Source organism: Pseudorasbora parva, chromosome 1 (assembly GCF_024679245.1).
Source record: "Pseudorasbora parva isolate DD20220531a chromosome 1, ASM2467924v1, whole genome shotgun sequence".
Classification (NCBI taxonomy): domain Eukaryota; kingdom Metazoa; phylum Chordata; class Actinopteri; order Cypriniformes; family Gobionidae; genus Pseudorasbora; species Pseudorasbora parva.
In genome coordinates this window covers 64,104,906-64,123,863 of record NC_090172.1, presented here as the reverse complement: position 1 = coordinate 64,123,863, position 18,958 = coordinate 64,104,906, and the positions used below count along the sequence as shown (strand labels likewise).

Below are 18,958 nucleotides of genomic sequence, written 5' to 3'. Positions count from 1 at the left end.
AGTAAGTTGATCAACGTGGGACAGGTCTGGAGTTGAGTCGACAACAACAGAAAAGTATTTGGCTTCCCTAATTTCATCTGCAACAGTCTGCCTAGTTTTGTCTCCCATCACATCAATAAATTCCTCACAAGTTGTGGATGACAAATAAGAAACATTCCCACTGCCTTTCTTACCAAACTTTTCAATATGTCTAGCTAAGAATGGGTCAAACTGAGCTATCAGTTCTAGAACCCCAAGGTAATTTCCTTTTAGAGGTGACCCCAGCAATTCATTATCACCTCTAAAGGCAAGTCCTCTCTCCCCGAGAAACTTGATCACAGTCACCACTCTTTTGAGAACCTCTCTCCAGTATTGTCTTACTCCTTCCATTTGTTTTATTAAAGATGAGTCAATGGTTGCAGTGCCCTTACATCACTGATGTAAAGATAGCATGCAGCTCCTGTGCATGTCACTCTTCTCATGATCCCCAATGCGCTCCGAATGTTTCCAATCACTTAATCCCTCCACAAACTGATTATGCTTTTTTGAGAAAAGCTTACATGCAAAACAATAAATATTTCCATTTGATGGAGAGAACATTACCCATTCTCGAGATACAGTCTGTCCATTTGGTAGATGAGAAGAAAGTAAGTCATTGTTGAAGCAACGCCTTTTACCACCAATGGTCCTTTCCCTGGCAGAAGCTGGATAGTTAGCTGGGGTCACTCCAGCCGGGCTGGGGTTCTCTGTCTTGTCATGGTGCTGCTCAGGACACTCTTTCCTAGCATCACCGTAGTAGGCGCCGTCGACGCCAGGCTCTTTATGTACGTCGAGCCGACTTTTGAAAAAATTGGAGATTGCTGGAATATTACTCCTAATTAAATCATCTCTGCTATCCTTCTCCCTTTTAGATTTTCGTTTTGTGGCTCCACTGCTCCACCGTTTTTATCCATTATTCCTTGTTTTTTCTATGTTTTTTTTTCACTGTCTTGCCGGTTGCGGCTATCAACAGTTTCCGCGGTAATCTGATGATGACTCATCATTGTCATCATAAAACACAGCCAAGGCAGCCAAAAAGGTGATCAGGATTATTTTGTGTGTGTGTGTGTGTGTTTTCAAATAAATTATTGTTAAAACACAAAGACAACTGATTAATTAATTAATTTAATAAAAAAAATAAAAAAAACTCTAGTCTTGAAGGCACGTTCGCTCAGCCATCAGGAAGTGAGTGCCTCTGATTGGCCTCATTTTTCCACCGTTGAAGTCAATGGGAACGCTCTGTCCATTTCTTTTACTGTCTATGGTACAAGCAGAATGAAGGGGAGAGACGTGTATTCCAAAAAATGTATTGTGCTCTATTTATTTCTGCAGAATAAATCATCCTGAGACCTCTTCCAGGCGCATTGTCTTCATAAAGAATGTTTAAATGTAGAGTTTAGAGTTCATTAGTTGATTCAGATGATTAGGTTAATAGCTCGTTTAGAGAAACATTTCATGATATGCTCATTTTTAGAGATAGGAATTTTGGGTTTTTATGAGCTGTATGCCAAAATCATCAGTATTATGGAAAATAATGAACTTTATCACAATATGCACATTTTTTGTCGCAATGGTGTTGCACTGCACCGGATGTATAATAGGGCCCTGAGAGTGTTTCACAGATAGTACAGCTGAAATAACCCAAACCCAGTTCAGTGACAGTGAACCAGAAAGAGAAGCAGCTGCGAGTGAGCTCATGCTTTCGATGGTCTAAGACAGGGGTTTTCAAACTGGGGTCCGGGGACCCCCAGGGGTCCTCCAGAAGGTTTTAAGGGGTCCCCAGAAATTATTTTAGATAATTAAAAGATAAAGCAAAAATGGACAAAGTCTACTGGCCAATCTAACTGTTTAATTTCTATACGTTTCTCACCTTGTTTACCTTTTAGAATTGTATATATTTGCTTTGTATCTTGCTAGTGAATTTTTCTCACTATAGCCCATCTTATCATGCTCACTGGGTTCGTAGAGCAGAATTTTTAATGCGGTACACAATCTGCTTACAAGTACATACATTTATTGTGAAATTTGCTTATACAAGTAATTTTTAATTGAACACCTTCATCAGGTTTATACGTCCAACATTAACTATATCCAATTTAAATTTGGAAACAATGTTGTATTTAAAATGTCATACTTACTATCTATCTAACAGTTTAAATGTTTTTTTCATACATAAAAATATATTGATGGATTTAAGGGGGTCCCCCATAAAGGTGCATCATATATGGGGGTCCTTGGCATCGTAAAGTTTGAAAACCCCTGGTCTAAGATCATTTTCACACCTATTGCTCTTGGGCCGAAATAGTTCATACGTCAACACCACACGATCTCAGTTCCCGCTTAAAGGACCCAAAAACAAACCATATTCAGACCACATCATTTGAATGTGTCGGCCGCTTGAAGTGCTCAAACAAACAAGTGTGTGAAACCTTCAAACCACATTTAAAAATGTATTAATATATCTGCAATATATCAAAATGAACATTTAAAGAGATATAGCTCAAGTATAGTTTTCAGTCAAGACATTTCTCGAAATAAAATGTATCAGCTTTGAAAAATATGAATAAATAAATATGTATATCTCATGAAGCTGAGACCAACTGGCTAAAAATAACTGAGAAGAGTCTCAGAAAAGAGAAGTTAGTTCTGAGAAAAGCTCGAGCATCATTTGTTGATAAACTGTGTCCATGACAATGAAATTAAAGTGTCCAAATAGGTTTAGTAATCATTTTTCAAGAGAATGAGAAGTGATAGAGAAGCTGATTGTGTGTTCAGTCACTGTTCTCAAGCTCTCTGAGCCTCTGATGGAGAGTTTATTTAAAGATACAGCATCATTCAACACTAACTCATATCAACACACACACATCGGATTCATCTCAACTACTAGACAAGAGAAGAAACAGTATTACAGCAAAAACTAGCAGAAATAATACAATAAGCAGTGAGACTGTGGGTTCATAGACTCTCCTTCACAACAATCATTCTTTTATCTTGTCTTCATCTGAATACAGTGAATTAAAAAGAGAAAACTAAACAGAAGATATGACAGAATATGATCAAATACTCACAGATGAGAGGCAGTGCACCGGAGCCCATACTGTCTCATCAATCGACTGTTTTCTGTGTGCTAAAACAGACACTTCCTGTGTTTGAAGAAGAGATGAGGGAGGAGGAGACAAAACTTTACTGAAATAAACGGAGAAGGGAAAGAGAGATCCAGTTTCTGTTCTCCAGATCTGCCGTACGGCTCTCAGTATAACAGGCCTCGAGTCGATGATCCAAAGATACAAAAGGTCAGAGTTCATTAAGTTTGGGTTAGGGTTAGTGTAATAAGGGAATACAAATGATAGGGCTGATGGAAAATAAGTCCTGTCCTTTGTTGGACTTTTTTCCCCAAAGTCCTCCCCAAGTTCAATGATCGGCCAGGAGTCGAGTTATCAATCAAAAGTATACATTTATTAAAGTAACAGCGAGTACAAAAGGTTGACCAGCATCAGGAAAATCTTGATGACTTCAATGGCTGCTCTTGAATGAATTTCACAACTTTATCATGCATATTTTATATTCTTGTTCTGCGTCCCCTTCTTCTTCTGTACTGTCTCCTCCGATTGGGGTGTCCCGCGTCATCAGTCTCCTGGCAGCATTTCTATGAACATAGGTTAACACACACACACATACACACAAAGAAAGTACAGCTCTGGTATTTTCCATCTTGGAGATCCCCTACCCCCTCTGTCTAACCCTTGCTTGACCTCGTACCACGTCGTACCACCATGGTGAAAAACACAATTAATACTGTATACTTAATACTTTATACTGTTAATCATAATATGCCACATGACTAATACTTCATATCCTAATATGCGACTACATGAAAATAAAGAACATATCCTTGAAATAAATGAAAATATCCTTCACCTTATAACAAGTTTAGTTAATGTGTGTGAGACACACACTGTTGAGAGCCATCTGCAAAGTCAAGTAGAATAAAGCGGATTCATTTGAGCTAGTTTGTTTAATAAAGTGTTTGAGGACTGATAGAATAAAGAAGAAAATCCATTCAAAATCTGCATGTTTTCCACCGTACTTTAGTTTATTAAAAAATATATTTCTTTCTGATGAAAATCTTGTCATGAGTGTTTTTCATCATAATTCTTCACCTAGAAGACTTTACAGTGATTTGTCAACATTTAAAGCCCAGAGTGATTGTTCCTCTAGAAATATATTGTGGTATGATAGGCTTGAGTTTCTGAGTTAATGGTTGAGGATGGGCATTAAAGGACAACTCCGGTGAGAAATGAACCTAGGGGTAATTAACAGATGGTTACCGAGTAGATCGTTCTCTGGGATGCGTTTTAATGAAAATCGAATGTAAAGAGTTTTATCTTTAAAAACAGATTAACTTATATCACTAGTCTATGGGGCACAGGGTAGACACAGGGTGGTAAAATTAAATCACTAGTTAACACCACTAACAAGGCTCGAAATAGCCTCACACTAACACGGTAGCATAATGAGGGTCCCTACATGCAAACCGAAGCATTGAGAACTTTGTAAGTGTACAAACAGTTTAATAATAAGATACTTTATAAATGCAGTGCCTTACGCGTTCACGGACAGGCACCATCTTGGAAAACAGTCTCGACTAATCGATCCACGAGCGCTGTTCTAAGTGAGCTGGTCGATAGGAATTAAGTTTGTGAAATGTAATAACATGGACATTTTTATTTTTATTTATTTATTTATTTTCTCTGTTGCGTTCAGTGTTTTCTTCCGGAAACAACGACCCATATGAGATTCCAAGTCACAGTTCATCACTTAGCAGAGCTCTCGCCGCTCGATTAGTCGAGACTGTTTTCCAAGATGGCGCCTGTCCGTGAACGTGTAATGCACTATGTTTATAAAGTGCCTTCTTATTAAACTGACTGAAATTTATTATTATTGAAAATAATCAAAGATATTTAATATTTGAGTAGTAAATATAATACTGCTTATGACAAAATGATTATTGGCTTTGACCTTTAGACCAGTTGAACTTCTGCAGTTGCGGTCATGGAGGGGTTTCCGGTATGATTTATGATGTGACCTTTTGAACTTCCGGGGTCATGGGGGATTACCGGTATAATATATAATGTTTGACAGATGGTTTTATCCTTTGAAGAGGGTATAATATATGATGTTTTGAAGTCGTTAATAATAAGAATATATGATGTTTTATCCTTTGAAGACGGTGCAATAATAATGCTTCATGTTTATGACAGAAAGTTTTGAAGTGGGTGTAATCAGGACCCTCCTCCTCTCCTCCTCCTCCTCCTCCTCCTCCTCCTCCTCCTCCTCCTCCTCTGCTCCTCCTCCTCCTCCTCCTCCTCCTCTGCTCCTCCTCCTCCTCCCCTCCTCCTCTTCCTCCTCCTCTCCTCCTCCTCCTCCTCCTCCTCCTCTCCTCCTCCTGTTATCAGCTAAACGCTTGGTTGTATTATGAGGATTCAGGAGTAGACTTTTATAACAACGCTTCAGGCAAAATGATCACATGTCCCAGATGGTCGCATGGATCTGACTACCTTACAAGAACTTATCAGTAGCACTAAGCGGTTCACCTGAGTTATGCCGTGAACACATTTTGCCACTGTGTGTAGGCTTGGCTGTTCCTATGAACCACGCGAGAGTTACCTTCTGTCCATGCGCCTGTAAATCGATTTTATTTTATTATAAATTAAGGTTTATTTGTTTCTAGTTATTTATTTTGTTCACCTGCATCCGCATTCACCCATCAAATATTATCCCGCGCCGCACCGGTTGTGCTGGATCCCGCGGGAGTGCAGGTCTCTATTGTTAGAGCGGTGTTGCTACACATTAAATCTGTAAATTATTGAAAACAATACACATACCCCTTGCAAAAAAATTATACAGTTTTACTGCAGTATTTTAAATAGGTTACCTAATATATAAACTCAATTACTCATTTACAGCAATTAAATGTTAATTTTTATTACAATGTACTTAAATTCATTGAAGTTCATGCATCTATTTTCATGTTGATTAAAAAAAGTCTGCTGACAATGTCTGACATGAACAACATTTCAACAATTACAAAAAATTAAATAGAAATATATTACTTCGACATCACATTTCTTGAGTTTATTTGAAGCTCGTTGGGCATTGAATGGAGTGCGTAGGGTGCTAGGCAACATGTCAAACGGGTCCGTTTATGTTGTGTGGTTTATGGAAGCAAGGTTTCGGAGGTGTGAGACCGAGGCGCTCATCGGCGCTCAGCGCTCATTAACCCCAGCGAGAGCAGCCTTAACTCGGCTCGTCCTTCTGACGACTGCCGCTGCCTGGCATAAGCCCCTCCCATGACGCAAATTCGCGTGTTTACGCGTCCAACTTCGCACGAATTGGACTATTTATTGGCGTCACTCGCGTCTGGTGTGAACGCAGCATAACTGTTATGTGTGTTAAACCGAAACTGAGATACCGTCAACCGGAAGTATCGAGTGTCATGGCGACGCCCACTAAGACTTGCAGGAAAGTTGTGGATTGCGCATGCTCTTACAAGTGCTGCTTCTTCTTCTTCGTTTTTTTTCTGCACATTAAACACGCTTTAATGCACTGCTGCCTCTCACTGGTGTAGTAACGTCATTGCATCCTTTGTTACTACTTGCTTGTTTCAAGTAAGTGTCACTAAAACAGTTGAGTAAATTGTTATTTTCACTCTGACGTTGACTGTAACTCAACAAAACCTAGTAAGAAGTATGTATTTTATATTACTGAGTAAAGTTAACTAAGAATATGTGAGTCAGGTAAGCAATACAATGAATAAAACGGTTCACAAAAATCATTTAGAGATATTATTTAGTAATATTTAGAGAGTCTGCATCTAACATCCCACATCTTTTAAAAATAAATAAAGTTTCCTACCATGCAGGCATCCTATTTCCTGAATGTCTCCCGAAGCAGCCTCTCTCACCCATGGGCTGGGGTGTGTGGGTGTGTATTCCTGACAGCTAGTTGCTGTAAATAACCATTCCGCTTCAGATCTCTCCTAATATATGCCCCAATTCGGCCCTTTTGAAACGTAGCTCATCCGCGGGAGTTGGGCACGTGTGACAGTATGCCGTGAAATACGCTATAGGGTCTGTCAGGTCACGACATGCGTTAAATGTTTACAGAGTTGAAGAAAAAACATATGCTTTTTCTGCTTATGAAGCAACACAATGTATGAAACGGGTTCACAAAAATCATCTAGAGATATTATTTAGGATTATAATATTCATAATATTTAGAGAGTCTGTATCTAACTTTTCACATCTTTTAAAAAATAATTAAATAATAAATTATTAATATAATTTATAAGCCGTTTTGCTCATGGGTCAAATTTTGATCAGGGGAATACCTGACACACACACACACACACACACACACACACACACATACACACACACACACACACACACACACACACACACACACACACACACACACACACACACACACACACACACACACACACACACACACACACACACACACACACACACACGTTGGTCTATGTGGTTTACAGGGACTCTCCATAGGCGTAATGGTTTTTATACTGTACAAACCGTATTTTCTATCCCCTTACACTGCCCCTGTCCCTAAACCTACCCATCACAGGAAATATTCTGCATTTTTACTTTCTCAAAAAAACATAATTTAGTATGTTTTTAAGGCCATTTGAATTATGAGGACATTTGATATGTCCCCATAAACCACATTTACAGTGTAATACCAGTGTAATACCCATGTAGTTATACAAATTTGTGTCCTCATAAACCACATAAACAGGCTCTCTCACACACACACACACACACACACACACACACACACACACACACACACACACACACACACACACACACACACACACACACACATCTTAGATCTTATTTCTACAAATATTCAAAGCAGGTCTTAAACTATTAACCTTGGATGAACCCCATGCTATAAAACACATTGGCAAAGTTTGTCCTCCTCTGTGGTCAAAGACACAGCATAAGTAAAGTTTAATTTAAAGAATATTTAATTTTACTCTTCTTATGTCTAAGCATGATCTTACTTTAAACTTGAAATAATAACCGGTCATATCTTATACTACAACCCCAAATCAGAAAAAGTTGGGACAGTTTGGAAAAAACGCAAATAAAAAAAGAATGTAGTGATTTCTAAATTTACTTTGACTTGTATTTCATTGCAGACAATATGAACACAAAATATTTCATGTTTTGTCTGGTCAACTTCATGTCATTTGTAAATATGCATCCTTTCCTGTCATTCAGACCTGCAACACATTTCAAAAAAAGTTGGGACAGGAGCAATTTAGGGTTAGTAATGCGGTAAAACGTTTAAATAATGATGTGATTTGAAACAGGTGATGTCAACAGGCGATTGAAATTATGATTTGGTACAAAAGCAGCATCCAAGAAAGATCTAATCCTTTAGGAGCAAAGATGGGCCGAGGATCGCCAGTTTGCCAACAAATACGTGAGAAAATTATTGAAATGTTTAAAAACAATGTTCCTCAAAGAAAGATAGGAAGAGATTTGGATATTTCACATTCAACAGTGCATAACATAATTACAAGATTCAAGGAATCTGGAGGAATTTCAGTGCGTAAAGGACAAGGCCGCAAGCCAAGTTGAACAACCGTGATCTCCGATCCCTCAGGCGGCACTGCATCAAGAATCGTCATTCATCTATAAGCGATATCACCACTTGGGCTCAGGACTACTTTGGCAAACCTTTGTCAAGTACCACAATACGTAGTTACATCCACAAATGCCAGTTAAAACTGTACTGTGCCAAAAGGAAGCCTTATGTTAACAGTGTCCAGAAGCGCCGTCGACTTCTCTGGGCTCGGAGGCATCTGGGATGGACCATCACACAGTGGAAATGTGTACTGTGGTCAGATGAATCAGTATTTCAGGTATTTTTTGGGAGGAATGGACGCCGTGTGCTCCGGACCAAAGAAGAAAAGGATCATCCAGACTGTTACCAGCAACAAGTCCAAAAGCCAGGGTCTGTCATGGTATGGGGTTGTGTCAGTGCCCTTGGCAAAGGTAACTTGCACTTCTGTGAAGGCACCATTAATGCTGAAAAGTACATAGAGATTTTGGAGCATAATATGCTGCCTTCAAGAAGATATCTTTTCCAGGGACGTCCATGCATATTTCAACAAGACAATGCAAAACCACATTCTGCACACATTACAAAGTCCTGGCTGCGGAGGAAGAGGGTACGGGTACTTGACTGGCCTGCCTGCAGTCCCGACCTGTCTCCAATAGAGAATGTGTGGCGCATTTTGAAGCGCAAAATGCGACAACGAAGACCCCGTACTGTTGCCCACCTTAAAACTTGTTTGCAGGAAGAATGGGACAAAATTACACTTGAAACACTTCATCACTTGGTGTCTTCAGTCCCTAAACGTCTTTTAAGTGTTGTGAAAAGGAATGGCAACATTACAAAGTGGTAAATGCTTTACTGTCCCAACTTTTTTTCTAATGTGTTGCAGGTCTGAATGACCAACCCGTTCTCACTCCCAAGGCGTCAAAATCCGAAGCATAGTCAAGTGCCTTCCGCGTCACAATTAAGACGCTAAAGGTGCCCCTGGGCGTCAGTTTTCGACGCACTGGGTGCTCCATTCATTACAATGATAAACCTTTGGCGTCATAAACAGACGCATTTAATTATTTGCGTTTATAAAAGCAGACATGATTTTATTAATATTTAAAGGCTACTTTCATATTTTGGAGCAACTAACTCCACTCCTACCCTAAATCTACCCATATCTAAACAATATAAAACACATAACAGGCAAATAAATGTACAGTCACAGGTATTTATTGCAAAAACTGACCAAAGCAGTATAAAAGTATTAACTCATGTTGCATTCCAAGTCTTCTGAAGTCATACGATATCTTCATGTGTAGAACATAGTCGATCTTGATGTTTTAATCGCTGAAATGATGATCCCGCTGCCCCGTGAACGAACTCATTCATATCTCATTCAAATAATTCAAATGACTCCTGAGCATGACGCAATTGGTCACAAGACACACGAGAGCCAATGACATTTTACAATCAATGCTGACGTAATGACGCAATTGGTCACAAGACACACGAGAGCCAATGACAATTTACAATCAATGCTGACGTAATGACGCAATTGGTCACAAGACATACGAGAGCCAATGACATTTCACTATGAAATCTCACGTAACGGGCGCCAATATTTGAAATTTGATTGTGTTTGTTGATGATCTTCTGCGGATGGAGATGCTGATCGCTTTTGGGGATTTTCTTCATACAAATCAATCGTTTGGCCTCGGGAAACTTGGATTATTTAACTTTTTTGAATAACTCGTGGATGCAGTCGTATGTTATATCCTGTGTTTTATATCATGTTCAGACAAATGGGTAGGTTTAGGGATGGGATGGGGTTGGGTTACATGTTAAGCATGTCTAAATAGCGTACATTAGATAAATGTAAATAAAATTATGCTTGCTGATTAAATTGAAAAACACACTCCAACATGTCATAATGGCAAAATTATAAACTAATACAATTTCACCATGACGATAACATACCCAGTGCGTCTGTGTATGACGCCAAAGGTTTCTCACTGAAATGAATGGAACACCCAGCGTGTCGAAACATGACGCCTTGGGGTACCTTTAGCGTCTTTATTGTTAAGCGGAAGGCACTTGACCATGCTTCGGTTTTTGACGCCTTGGGAGTGAGAATGGGTTGGAATGACAGGAAAGGATGCATATTTACAAATGACATGAAGTTGACCAGACAAAACATGAAATATTTTGTGTTCATATTGTCTGCAATGAAATACAAGTCAAAGTAATTTTAGAAATCACTTCTTTTTTTATTTTATTTGCACATTCCATACTGTCCCAACCTTTTCCGATTTGGGGTAGTACTACAATAGTCAAACATTTTATGGTCGTCGTGATCTAGGATTGTAAGTTTTACATGATTTTACTTTTCTTGCGTCTTCCAAACTGGCCTTCATCAGTGTGGAAACACCCTTATCAGAAAATATACTATTAGTTATCTACTCAAAATGCCTAGAGTTTTGGAAATGTAACAGTTTGTCTGTTGGTCAGCATGAACAGACTTTGGAGAGAGCGGATGACGCTAGCAGGGAGATTGCCCTTTGACCCCAACAGTTGAGCACGGTGTTAAAGACTCTACAAGGTAGTCATTCATTTCAATTGTTATTCACAAAACAGCACAGAGTGAATCTTTAACATTTCAAATTGTGCTTAAAAACCTTACAATTAAACTTACATTTTTAAGATGGCACGTCCCATGGATCTTTATTTGACTTTTCTTAGTTCTACAAAGTTTCAATATCAGTTAAACTCCTAGTTGACAATAATGTTTGCTGCAATGCACACCACTGTAAGATACACTACATATGTAAGATAGCAAAATCAAACAGTGTATTACACTTTTCCAAAAGATAACCGTGCTTTAAAATTTGAAGAACAAGTTTACCAAATGCATCTTCATACCCGTTGTGTTCGGACACAATGCCATTCATTGTTTTGTTTTATAAAATGTACTAGTCTTATTTCTGCAACGTTTCATGCTACTTTTACTAGCCTGATAAATATGTAGTTAATACATTATGAAGCAAGACAATCACGCTACCAAATACATTTGATTTTAAGAAAAAGCGATGTTTTAAAATACAACTAAACCAGATTATTTTCTCTTTTGACAAACTATTAGAAAAAATACTTTCTCTGTGGTGTTGGAATAGGCCTAGGTCTTTTTAAAGTATCACATCAGGCGTGTAACAATCATGATCCAGATCAAGCTTCTTATCAAACAAAGACAATTATATTTATCTTTCACTTGTGAATATTTGTACGCTAGTATCACACTTGCCATGTTTAATAGTCTTTACTATCGCCCAATGCATCCCAATCCAGCTAAGTTATCATTTGTTTCACCTTTTTATGTCTTTTTCCCTATTTAATTATTTTTGGCTCAATTAAATCGATATCGATGAAAGCTTATCGTCATTGCTTCTTCCCTATACAGATACAGTCCAAACATGTTCTTTGTAGGAATTATGTGGGACACAAAACTCTGCGTAAATTCAAGAGGCCTAGAGTAAGAATCAGAGGGCTTCGATTCTCTCTCTCTTTTTTGACCATACATGTGTTTGCATCCCTGAACTCTACACATCTCAACATGTAAATAGGAAAATGGTGGCGTTATTCTGTCACTTTTTGAGCAGTCTGCTAGCTGGAGCCATTTACCTCCAGTCTTTGTGCTAAGCTAGGCTAGCGGTGTGTGTGTCAGTTATGGCACACACACAGAGATGAGAATGGTGTGTATGGACTTATCTAACTCTGGGGGATACAGTGAATAAGCGTAAGTCCAAAAATGTGTGTGTTCCTTTAAAGTCCTTCAAACGTTTGTTTGATTCTCCGCTCCTCTTTTCAAATCAGTTTGGATTATTTTGTGTTTAAGCAATTTGAATCTTCTTTTGGGTGCGGTTTTGTAAATTGTTTGTATTCATTCGGTGTATTTTCTTATGTATTGTAATTGAGTGCATTAGTTTGAGTTATTATTTATTTAATTTATTTTTGGTTGTCAGTTTATTTTTCCTTTCTTTTGTGTCCCAATTCCAGTCTCTTGAGTTTTGGAATCTATTTATTTTTAATTTATTTTAATTGTATATCTATTATTATTTTAATTAGTAATCCTTGTGAAATATTGTATTGATTCAAAGTTATTGAAAAAAACTTTCATTAGTTTCATTAACCATAAACGTATTTATTTTCCATAGATGCATATACTAAGGTTATACTGTATTGATGCTTCACAGTCTAATCAACCGCTGTTAAACCGTATATAATCGAATGTCCCTGATTAAAAAAATCAGGTCATATTTGTTACATTGAAGAGTTGTGCTCTTTATTATGGCGTTCATATGCAGGTGTAGTTTTGTTTTGTGCAGTTTGAAGCACATGAACATTAACACGTGTGTGTGTGTGTGTGTGTGTGTGTGTGTGTGTGTGTGTGTGTGTGTGTGTGTGTGTGTGTGTGTGTGTGTGTGTGTGTGTGTGTGTGTGTGTGTGTGACTCATAGCTCCACAGATGATTTGTCATTCTTCAGAAGTTGAATTTCTTTATTTCAAACTAAATGTTTGAATGATATCAATTCACAAATTTGACTTGTGATGCGGCCTGGAATCATAATTCAATGTTTGTTTGTATGAGAGCTTGTATTACATCCCATCTCTAAAATATACAATGACAGAAGGCATGTGTAACATATGTAGATTATGTGCAACCGGTTTATTATCTGTCACTCTATTGTTCCAAACCTAGCTTTCTGCCTGAATAAACATATCAAACATAATGGCCAGTTGTAAATACATGACTGTGTTGTAGATTAGCATGTGCGGTGATTAAAGGATATGACCTGTGCTGTCTCTTGCTTTATGATGAGCAATAATTTCCATCGTTTCTATTCACATGGTTCAATATATGAGATGAATGACGAATCAGGAGACAAAAAAATCCTTTATTGCAATTAACATTTTATGTCGTGATATTATGTACAGTAACGATGTGTTTAAGGAGTTAAAACATGGATACTCTGCTGGCCGGGCATGAGAGTCACAGACAGACTCGAGACTCCGGATGATGTTCGTGTGCTTCAAGCTGCCCAAATCAACAGCTGTATGAAAGCCTCCTCACACCCTCACTGATGCTGCTTTCACTAAAGTCTCTTTCAGACTGTTTGCTGGACACACAGAGGACGGGTTTAGGATTTTATTAACGTTTTCATTCAAATTATCCATCGGATTTACACGTAGAGTTTCGCCGTGGCTGATGCTCGCCTTGGATTTGACCTGACGAAGGCAAAAGTAACATTTCCTCTCCGCGTATTTGAGTCTCTGATGAAAGGCCAGAGCCTCTGTTTGCTGTTCACTTTGATTCGACTGTGACAAACTATTTTACCGCTTCAGTTTTTCCTCAAATGTACAAGAAGAAAACACAAGCGCGAGGAGCTCGTGGACGCGCACAGACGCGTGAGAGGGCAGGTTGAGTCTATGAGGTTCTCATGTGTAATTCAAGAGCAGCGCCGCGCGAGCGCTATTCATTGCTCAAACCAGACAGCGTTTGAAAGACTTTAGATCCGATCAGAGAGAGATAGAGATGGCAGAAACCGCCCCAGCCCCGGCTGCTGCCGCCCCGGCCAAATCGCCCAAGAAGAAGTCCGCCGCGAAAGCCAAGAAAGCAGGACCAGGCGTCGGCGAGCTCATCGTCAAGGCTGTGTCCGCGTCGAAGGAGAGGAGCGGTGTGTCCCTCGCCGCCCTGAAGAAAGCGCTCGCTGCCGGCGGCTACGATGTGGAGAAGAACAACTCCCGCGTCAAGATCGCCGTCAAGAGTCTGGTGACTAAAGGCGCCCTGGTGCAGGTCAAAGGGACCGGGGCCTCCGGCTCCTTCAAGCTCAACAAGCAGCAAGCCGAGACCAAGAAGAAACCCGCCAAGAAAGCGGCTCCTAAAGCGAAGAAGCCCGCAGCCAAGAAACCCGCGGCCGCTAAGAAGCCCAAAGCCGCAGCAGCAAAGAAGCCCAAAGCCGCGAAGAAATCACCGAAGAAGGCCAAGAAACCCGCCGCCACAGCCGCTAAGAAGGCGACGAAGAGCCCCAAGAAGGCAAAGAAGCCAGCAGCCACTAAGAAAGCAGCCAAAAGCCCTAAAAAGGTCAAGGCGGCTAAACCTAAAGCAGCAAAGCCTAAAGCCGCCAAGCCTAAAAGGGCAGCTCCCAAAAAGAGATAAACTTATTTCTTATGGTTTCATCAAAACGGCTCTTTTAAGAGCCACTCACTGATTCATATAAAGAGCTTTATTTCATATAATCTGTCCAATGAACGTCATTAGATTTCCATAAGAAGGGGAAGGATAATGACCTGACATATTGTTCAAATACACTTATTTTTATTTTATTTTACTGATACTACTATATTATGATTATGTTAACTATGCTTATTTATATAAAAAGCCGCCCATTTAAAGGAATCCTAGCGGCATTAGATGATACAACAGCGTGACGTCCTTGAGCGTCGTCAGTCGCAGAAAGAGGGTTGGGTTTAGAGTGAAGGTCACTGATTGGCTGGAAATGTTTCCAGATTTGAACCAATAGGAGACTGGCACGCTTTCATTTATAAGTCGCCTCACACTGCGCAGCGGCATTATCTTTATTTCTGTTAAGACTTCAAATCATATTAAACGCTGCAATGAGCGGACGAGGTAAAACCGGCGGTAAGGCTCGCGCCAAGGCCAAGAGTCGCTCTTCCAGGGCGGGACTGCAGTTTCCCGTCGGCCGTGTCCACAGGCTTCTCCGCAAAGGCAACTATGCCCAGCGCGTCGGTGCCGGTGCTCCGGTTTATTTGGCCGCTGTGCTCGAGTATCTCACCGCTGAGATCCTGGAGTTGGCTGGAAACGCCGCTCGGGACAACAAGAAGACCCGTATCATTCCTCGACACCTGCAGCTGGCGGTGCGCAATGACGAGGAGCTGAACAAGCTTCTGGGTGGCGTGACCATCGCTCAGGGCGGCGTGCTGCCCAACATTCAGGCCGTGCTGCTGCCCAAGAAGACCGAGAAGCCCGCCAAGTCCAAATAAATACACCAAAGCCTGCTTTTAGCAACTCAAAGGCTCTTTTAAGAGCCACACAATTTCTCCCAGAGAGAGTTTTTCTATGATTAATAGCATTTTGACTATTAACTAAGGCACACTGTTGTGTTAAATGCATATTAGGTCTTTTAAAATAAACCTGCAGTGTTTTCTCTTAAGACCATATTTACACAGTGGTCTATTGTTCAGCCTTGAACTGCTTTTGGGGGATTTTTTTTATTTGTTTTAATGGTCTAGATAAATTAACATTTAACTAAGTAACATGCCCAACACAATTTTAGTTTATAGTAATGTTTGCCCAAATGTCTTGTCTGATGTTCCTGGAGCTAAATCACATAAAGGCCAAAGTTTTCATTCAGTTCATCAGGTTTTGTAAATAAAATCTGAACATTTATAATAGATTTTTCATCAAATGAAGACATTTAAAATTATGTATATTGTGATATACTAATGTAAATATTGGCAACTGTTATAGATGAGCAGTAAACCCTGCAAATGATCCATCAGATGTTTTCTACATTTGATGAGATTCTGTGGCCCAACGTTGCAATATTATGTTTTTAGTATTATCGGTATATAATATTATTTCCCTAAAATGACTTTCTAAAAATATCAAATGTTGAAAAAAATATTTCTGCATTGGAGATGCATGCAGAATTACATGACTTCTACATGTAAAAGGTGGAAACAATTTTTTCTTTCTTCTTTATTTTGGTTTTTCTGGAGTTAATCCTATCTTTACAAAAAGGAAATTACTTTATATATCATCTGGATGTTCATGAGTCCATAGTTCTTATACTCCCCAGTGTTGACATTTATATATATATATTCTTTGGGCGGGAAAACAGGAGACGTCATTGGCCAACTGCTATAACGACAATAGCCAATCGAATGCCTCTGAAGCGACTCCATCCAATCAGCGCACGGCAGCTCTAGGGTTAAATAAGCGCTGTTTCCTGTGAGCTCTTCATTCGTTTGTTCTGTTCAGAGCAGCCGCTGAGCTCATCAGAAGCAATGGCGAGAACCAAGCAGACCGCTCGTAAGTCCACCGGAGGAAAAGCCCCGAGGAAGCAGCTAGCTACCAAAGCCGCCCGTAAGAGCGCTCCAGCTACCGGTGGCGTTAAGAAGCCTCACCGTTACAGGCCCGGTACCGTGGCGCTGAGAGAGATTCGCCGTTATCAGAAATCCACTGAGCTGTTGATCCGCAAACTGCCCTTCCAGCGACTGGTGAGAGAAATCGCCCAGGATTTCAAGACGGATCTGCGCTTCCAGAGCTCCGCTGTCATGGCCCTGCAGGAGGCTAGCGAGGCTTATTTGGTGGGTCTGTTTGAGGACACCAATCTGTGCGCCATCCACGCCAAGAGAGTCACCATCATGCCCAAAGACATCCAGCTGGCCCGCCGCATCCGCGGAGAGCGCGCTTAGATTCACCGCGGCATCAGCCACACAAACCCCAAAGGCTCTTTTAAGAGCCACATCAACAACTCAATGAAAGATCATTTCCATTTAAAAAAAAAAAAACACTTAACATTTAATTCCCCAAAGATTCCCTGAAAAAAATGTCCCCCCTATAATATCTTATTTAGAAACAAAATAACCAAAGTTATTGTTTTTTTTTTCCGAAGTGTATTTTTATATATATATATGTGTGTGTGTGTATATATATATATATATATATATATATATATATAAACATTTAAATATGATGTCAATATTAATACTTCCACCATCAAGCGTCAAAAGTCTGATCATATTTGAAATAATTAACTGGTGACGTAAACTAGGTCCGCCCCTTACTGTGGTTTCAACCAGGTCCGCTAGCTGATTATAAACTCCTCTTCTCCAGCGATTGTTCTTTATTCAGTTGTTGTGAATTGAAGAGTATCTGTCGACATGTCTGGAAGAGGAAAGGGCGGTAAAGGACTCGGGAAAGGAGGCGCTAAGCGGCACCGAAAGGTTCTCCGCGATAATATCCAGGGAATCACTAAACCCGCTATTCGGCGTCTTGCTCGGCGTGGCGGCGTCAAGCGTATTTCTGGCCTGATCTATGAAGAGACGCGCGGTGTGTTGAAGGTGTTTCTGGAGAACGTCATTCGTGATGCTGTGACCTACACTGAGCACGCCAAGAGAAAGACCGTCACCGCCATGGATGTGGTGTACGCGCTGAAGCGACAGGGACGCACCCTGTACGGGTTCGGCGGTTAAGAGATTCACGGAGAAGAAAAACACCAACGGCTCTTTTAAGAGCCACACACACTTTCACACTAAGAGCATGTTTGAGAGAGTTTTTAATACTATAAAATGTTAACTATGCAGTCAAACCTAATTTTAAAGCTTGTTCTTGTTTGCATATGCGTATCTTTTTAGGTAACTTACAGTATTTTTATTTCATGACAGTGAAACAATTGAGTCAAATGTGAATTTGTGAGGTTGAGTGATAAAATACACAATTTTCTGCTTCTAAATAAACAATATTCACCTTAGTTTATGATGTCAAAGACAAGATTTCCTTCAGAATATTTCACTCATTTCTAAAAATGCGGGATATTTAAACAAAGGAACCGAGTCCGGTGTGGGGGATGGGCCGGTGGGTGTTATTAACATTTTAAAGCTTCTGATTGGCTCGCCTGCATGTCACGGAGCATTTAATGTGGCCAATAAAATCATTCTATGGGTTGAAGACTGCCAATCACAGAGGTTGTTCTTCTCTTCTGATATTTGCATAGGGCAGAGCATAAAAACCCGCCTGTAGTAACTCAGCTTTATTGTTCTTTGAGTTGTTCTGGACGAAGCATCATGCCTGAGCCAGCGAAGTCCGCGCCCAAGAAGGGCTCGAAGAAGGCCGTCACTAAAACCGCTGGCAAGAGCGGAAAGAAGCGCAAGAGGTCCAGGAAGGAGAGCTACGCTATCTACGTGTACAAAGTCCTGAAGCAGGTTCATCCCGACACCGGCATCTCCTCCAAGGCGATGGGAATCATGAACTCTTTCGTCAACGACATCTTCGAGCGCATCGCCGGTGAAGCGTCTCGTCTCGCTCACTACAACAAGCGCTCCACCATCACATCGAGAGAGATCCAGACCGCCGTGCGTCTGCTGCTGCCCGGGGAGCTGGCCAAACACGCCGTGTCTGAGGGCACAAAGGCTGTGACCAAATACACCAGCTCAAAGTAAAGCCGCTCTCAGCTCAACACACACAAAGGCTCTTTTAAGAGCCACACACGCTGTCTTTC

General features: G+C 40.3%; 5 protein-coding genes across 5 annotated transcripts in view; 4 read left to right on the top strand and 1 right to left on the bottom strand.

Annotated features, from left to right (window-relative positions):
- Nucleotides 1-18,958, bottom strand: part of LOC137079517 (Fc receptor-like protein 5) — a 256,219-nt gene that overhangs the window by 54,639 nt on the left and 182,622 nt on the right. The window lies entirely within an intron of this gene.
- On the top strand, nt 14,220-14,909 carry LOC137087618 (histone H1-like). Its single transcript, XM_067452071.1, has one exon. It carries the CDS (start codon nt 14,248-14,250, stop codon nt 14,869-14,871), a length of 624 nt encoding a protein of 207 aa, XP_067308172.1. The 5' UTR covers nt 14,220-14,247; the 3' UTR covers nt 14,872-14,909.
- Nucleotides 15,330-15,858, top strand: LOC137079884 (histone H2A-like). Its single transcript, XM_067447543.1, has one exon. The coding sequence runs from the start codon at nt 15,330-15,332 to the stop codon at nt 15,714-15,716; it is 387 nt and encodes a 128-aa protein (XP_067303644.1). The 3' UTR covers nt 15,717-15,858.
- On the top strand, nt 16,729-17,164 carry LOC137087602 (histone H3). The gene has a single exon (XM_067452070.1). It carries the CDS (start codon nt 16,743-16,745, stop codon nt 17,151-17,153), a length of 411 nt encoding a protein of 136 aa, XP_067308171.1. The 5' UTR covers nt 16,729-16,742; the 3' UTR covers nt 17,154-17,164.
- Nucleotides 18,522-18,941, top strand: LOC137087586 (histone H2B-like). The gene has a single exon (XM_067452069.1). It carries the CDS (start codon nt 18,525-18,527, stop codon nt 18,897-18,899), a length of 375 nt encoding a protein of 124 aa, XP_067308170.1. The 5' UTR covers nt 18,522-18,524; the 3' UTR covers nt 18,900-18,941.

Coding starts and splice junctions, on each gene's coding strand:
- LOC137087586 (XM_067452069.1), top strand. CDS start 18,525: ATGCCTGAGCCAGCGAAGTCCGCGCCCAAGAAGGGCTCGAAGAAGGCC.
- LOC137087618 (XM_067452071.1), top strand. CDS start 14,248: ATGGCAGAAACCGCCCCAGCCCCGGCTGCTGCCGCCCCGGCCAAATCG.
- LOC137087602 (XM_067452070.1), top strand. CDS start 16,743: ATGGCGAGAACCAAGCAGACCGCTCGTAAGTCCACCGGAGGAAAAGCC.
- LOC137079884 (XM_067447543.1), top strand. CDS start 15,330: ATGAGCGGACGAGGTAAAACCGGCGGTAAGGCTCGCGCCAAGGCCAAG.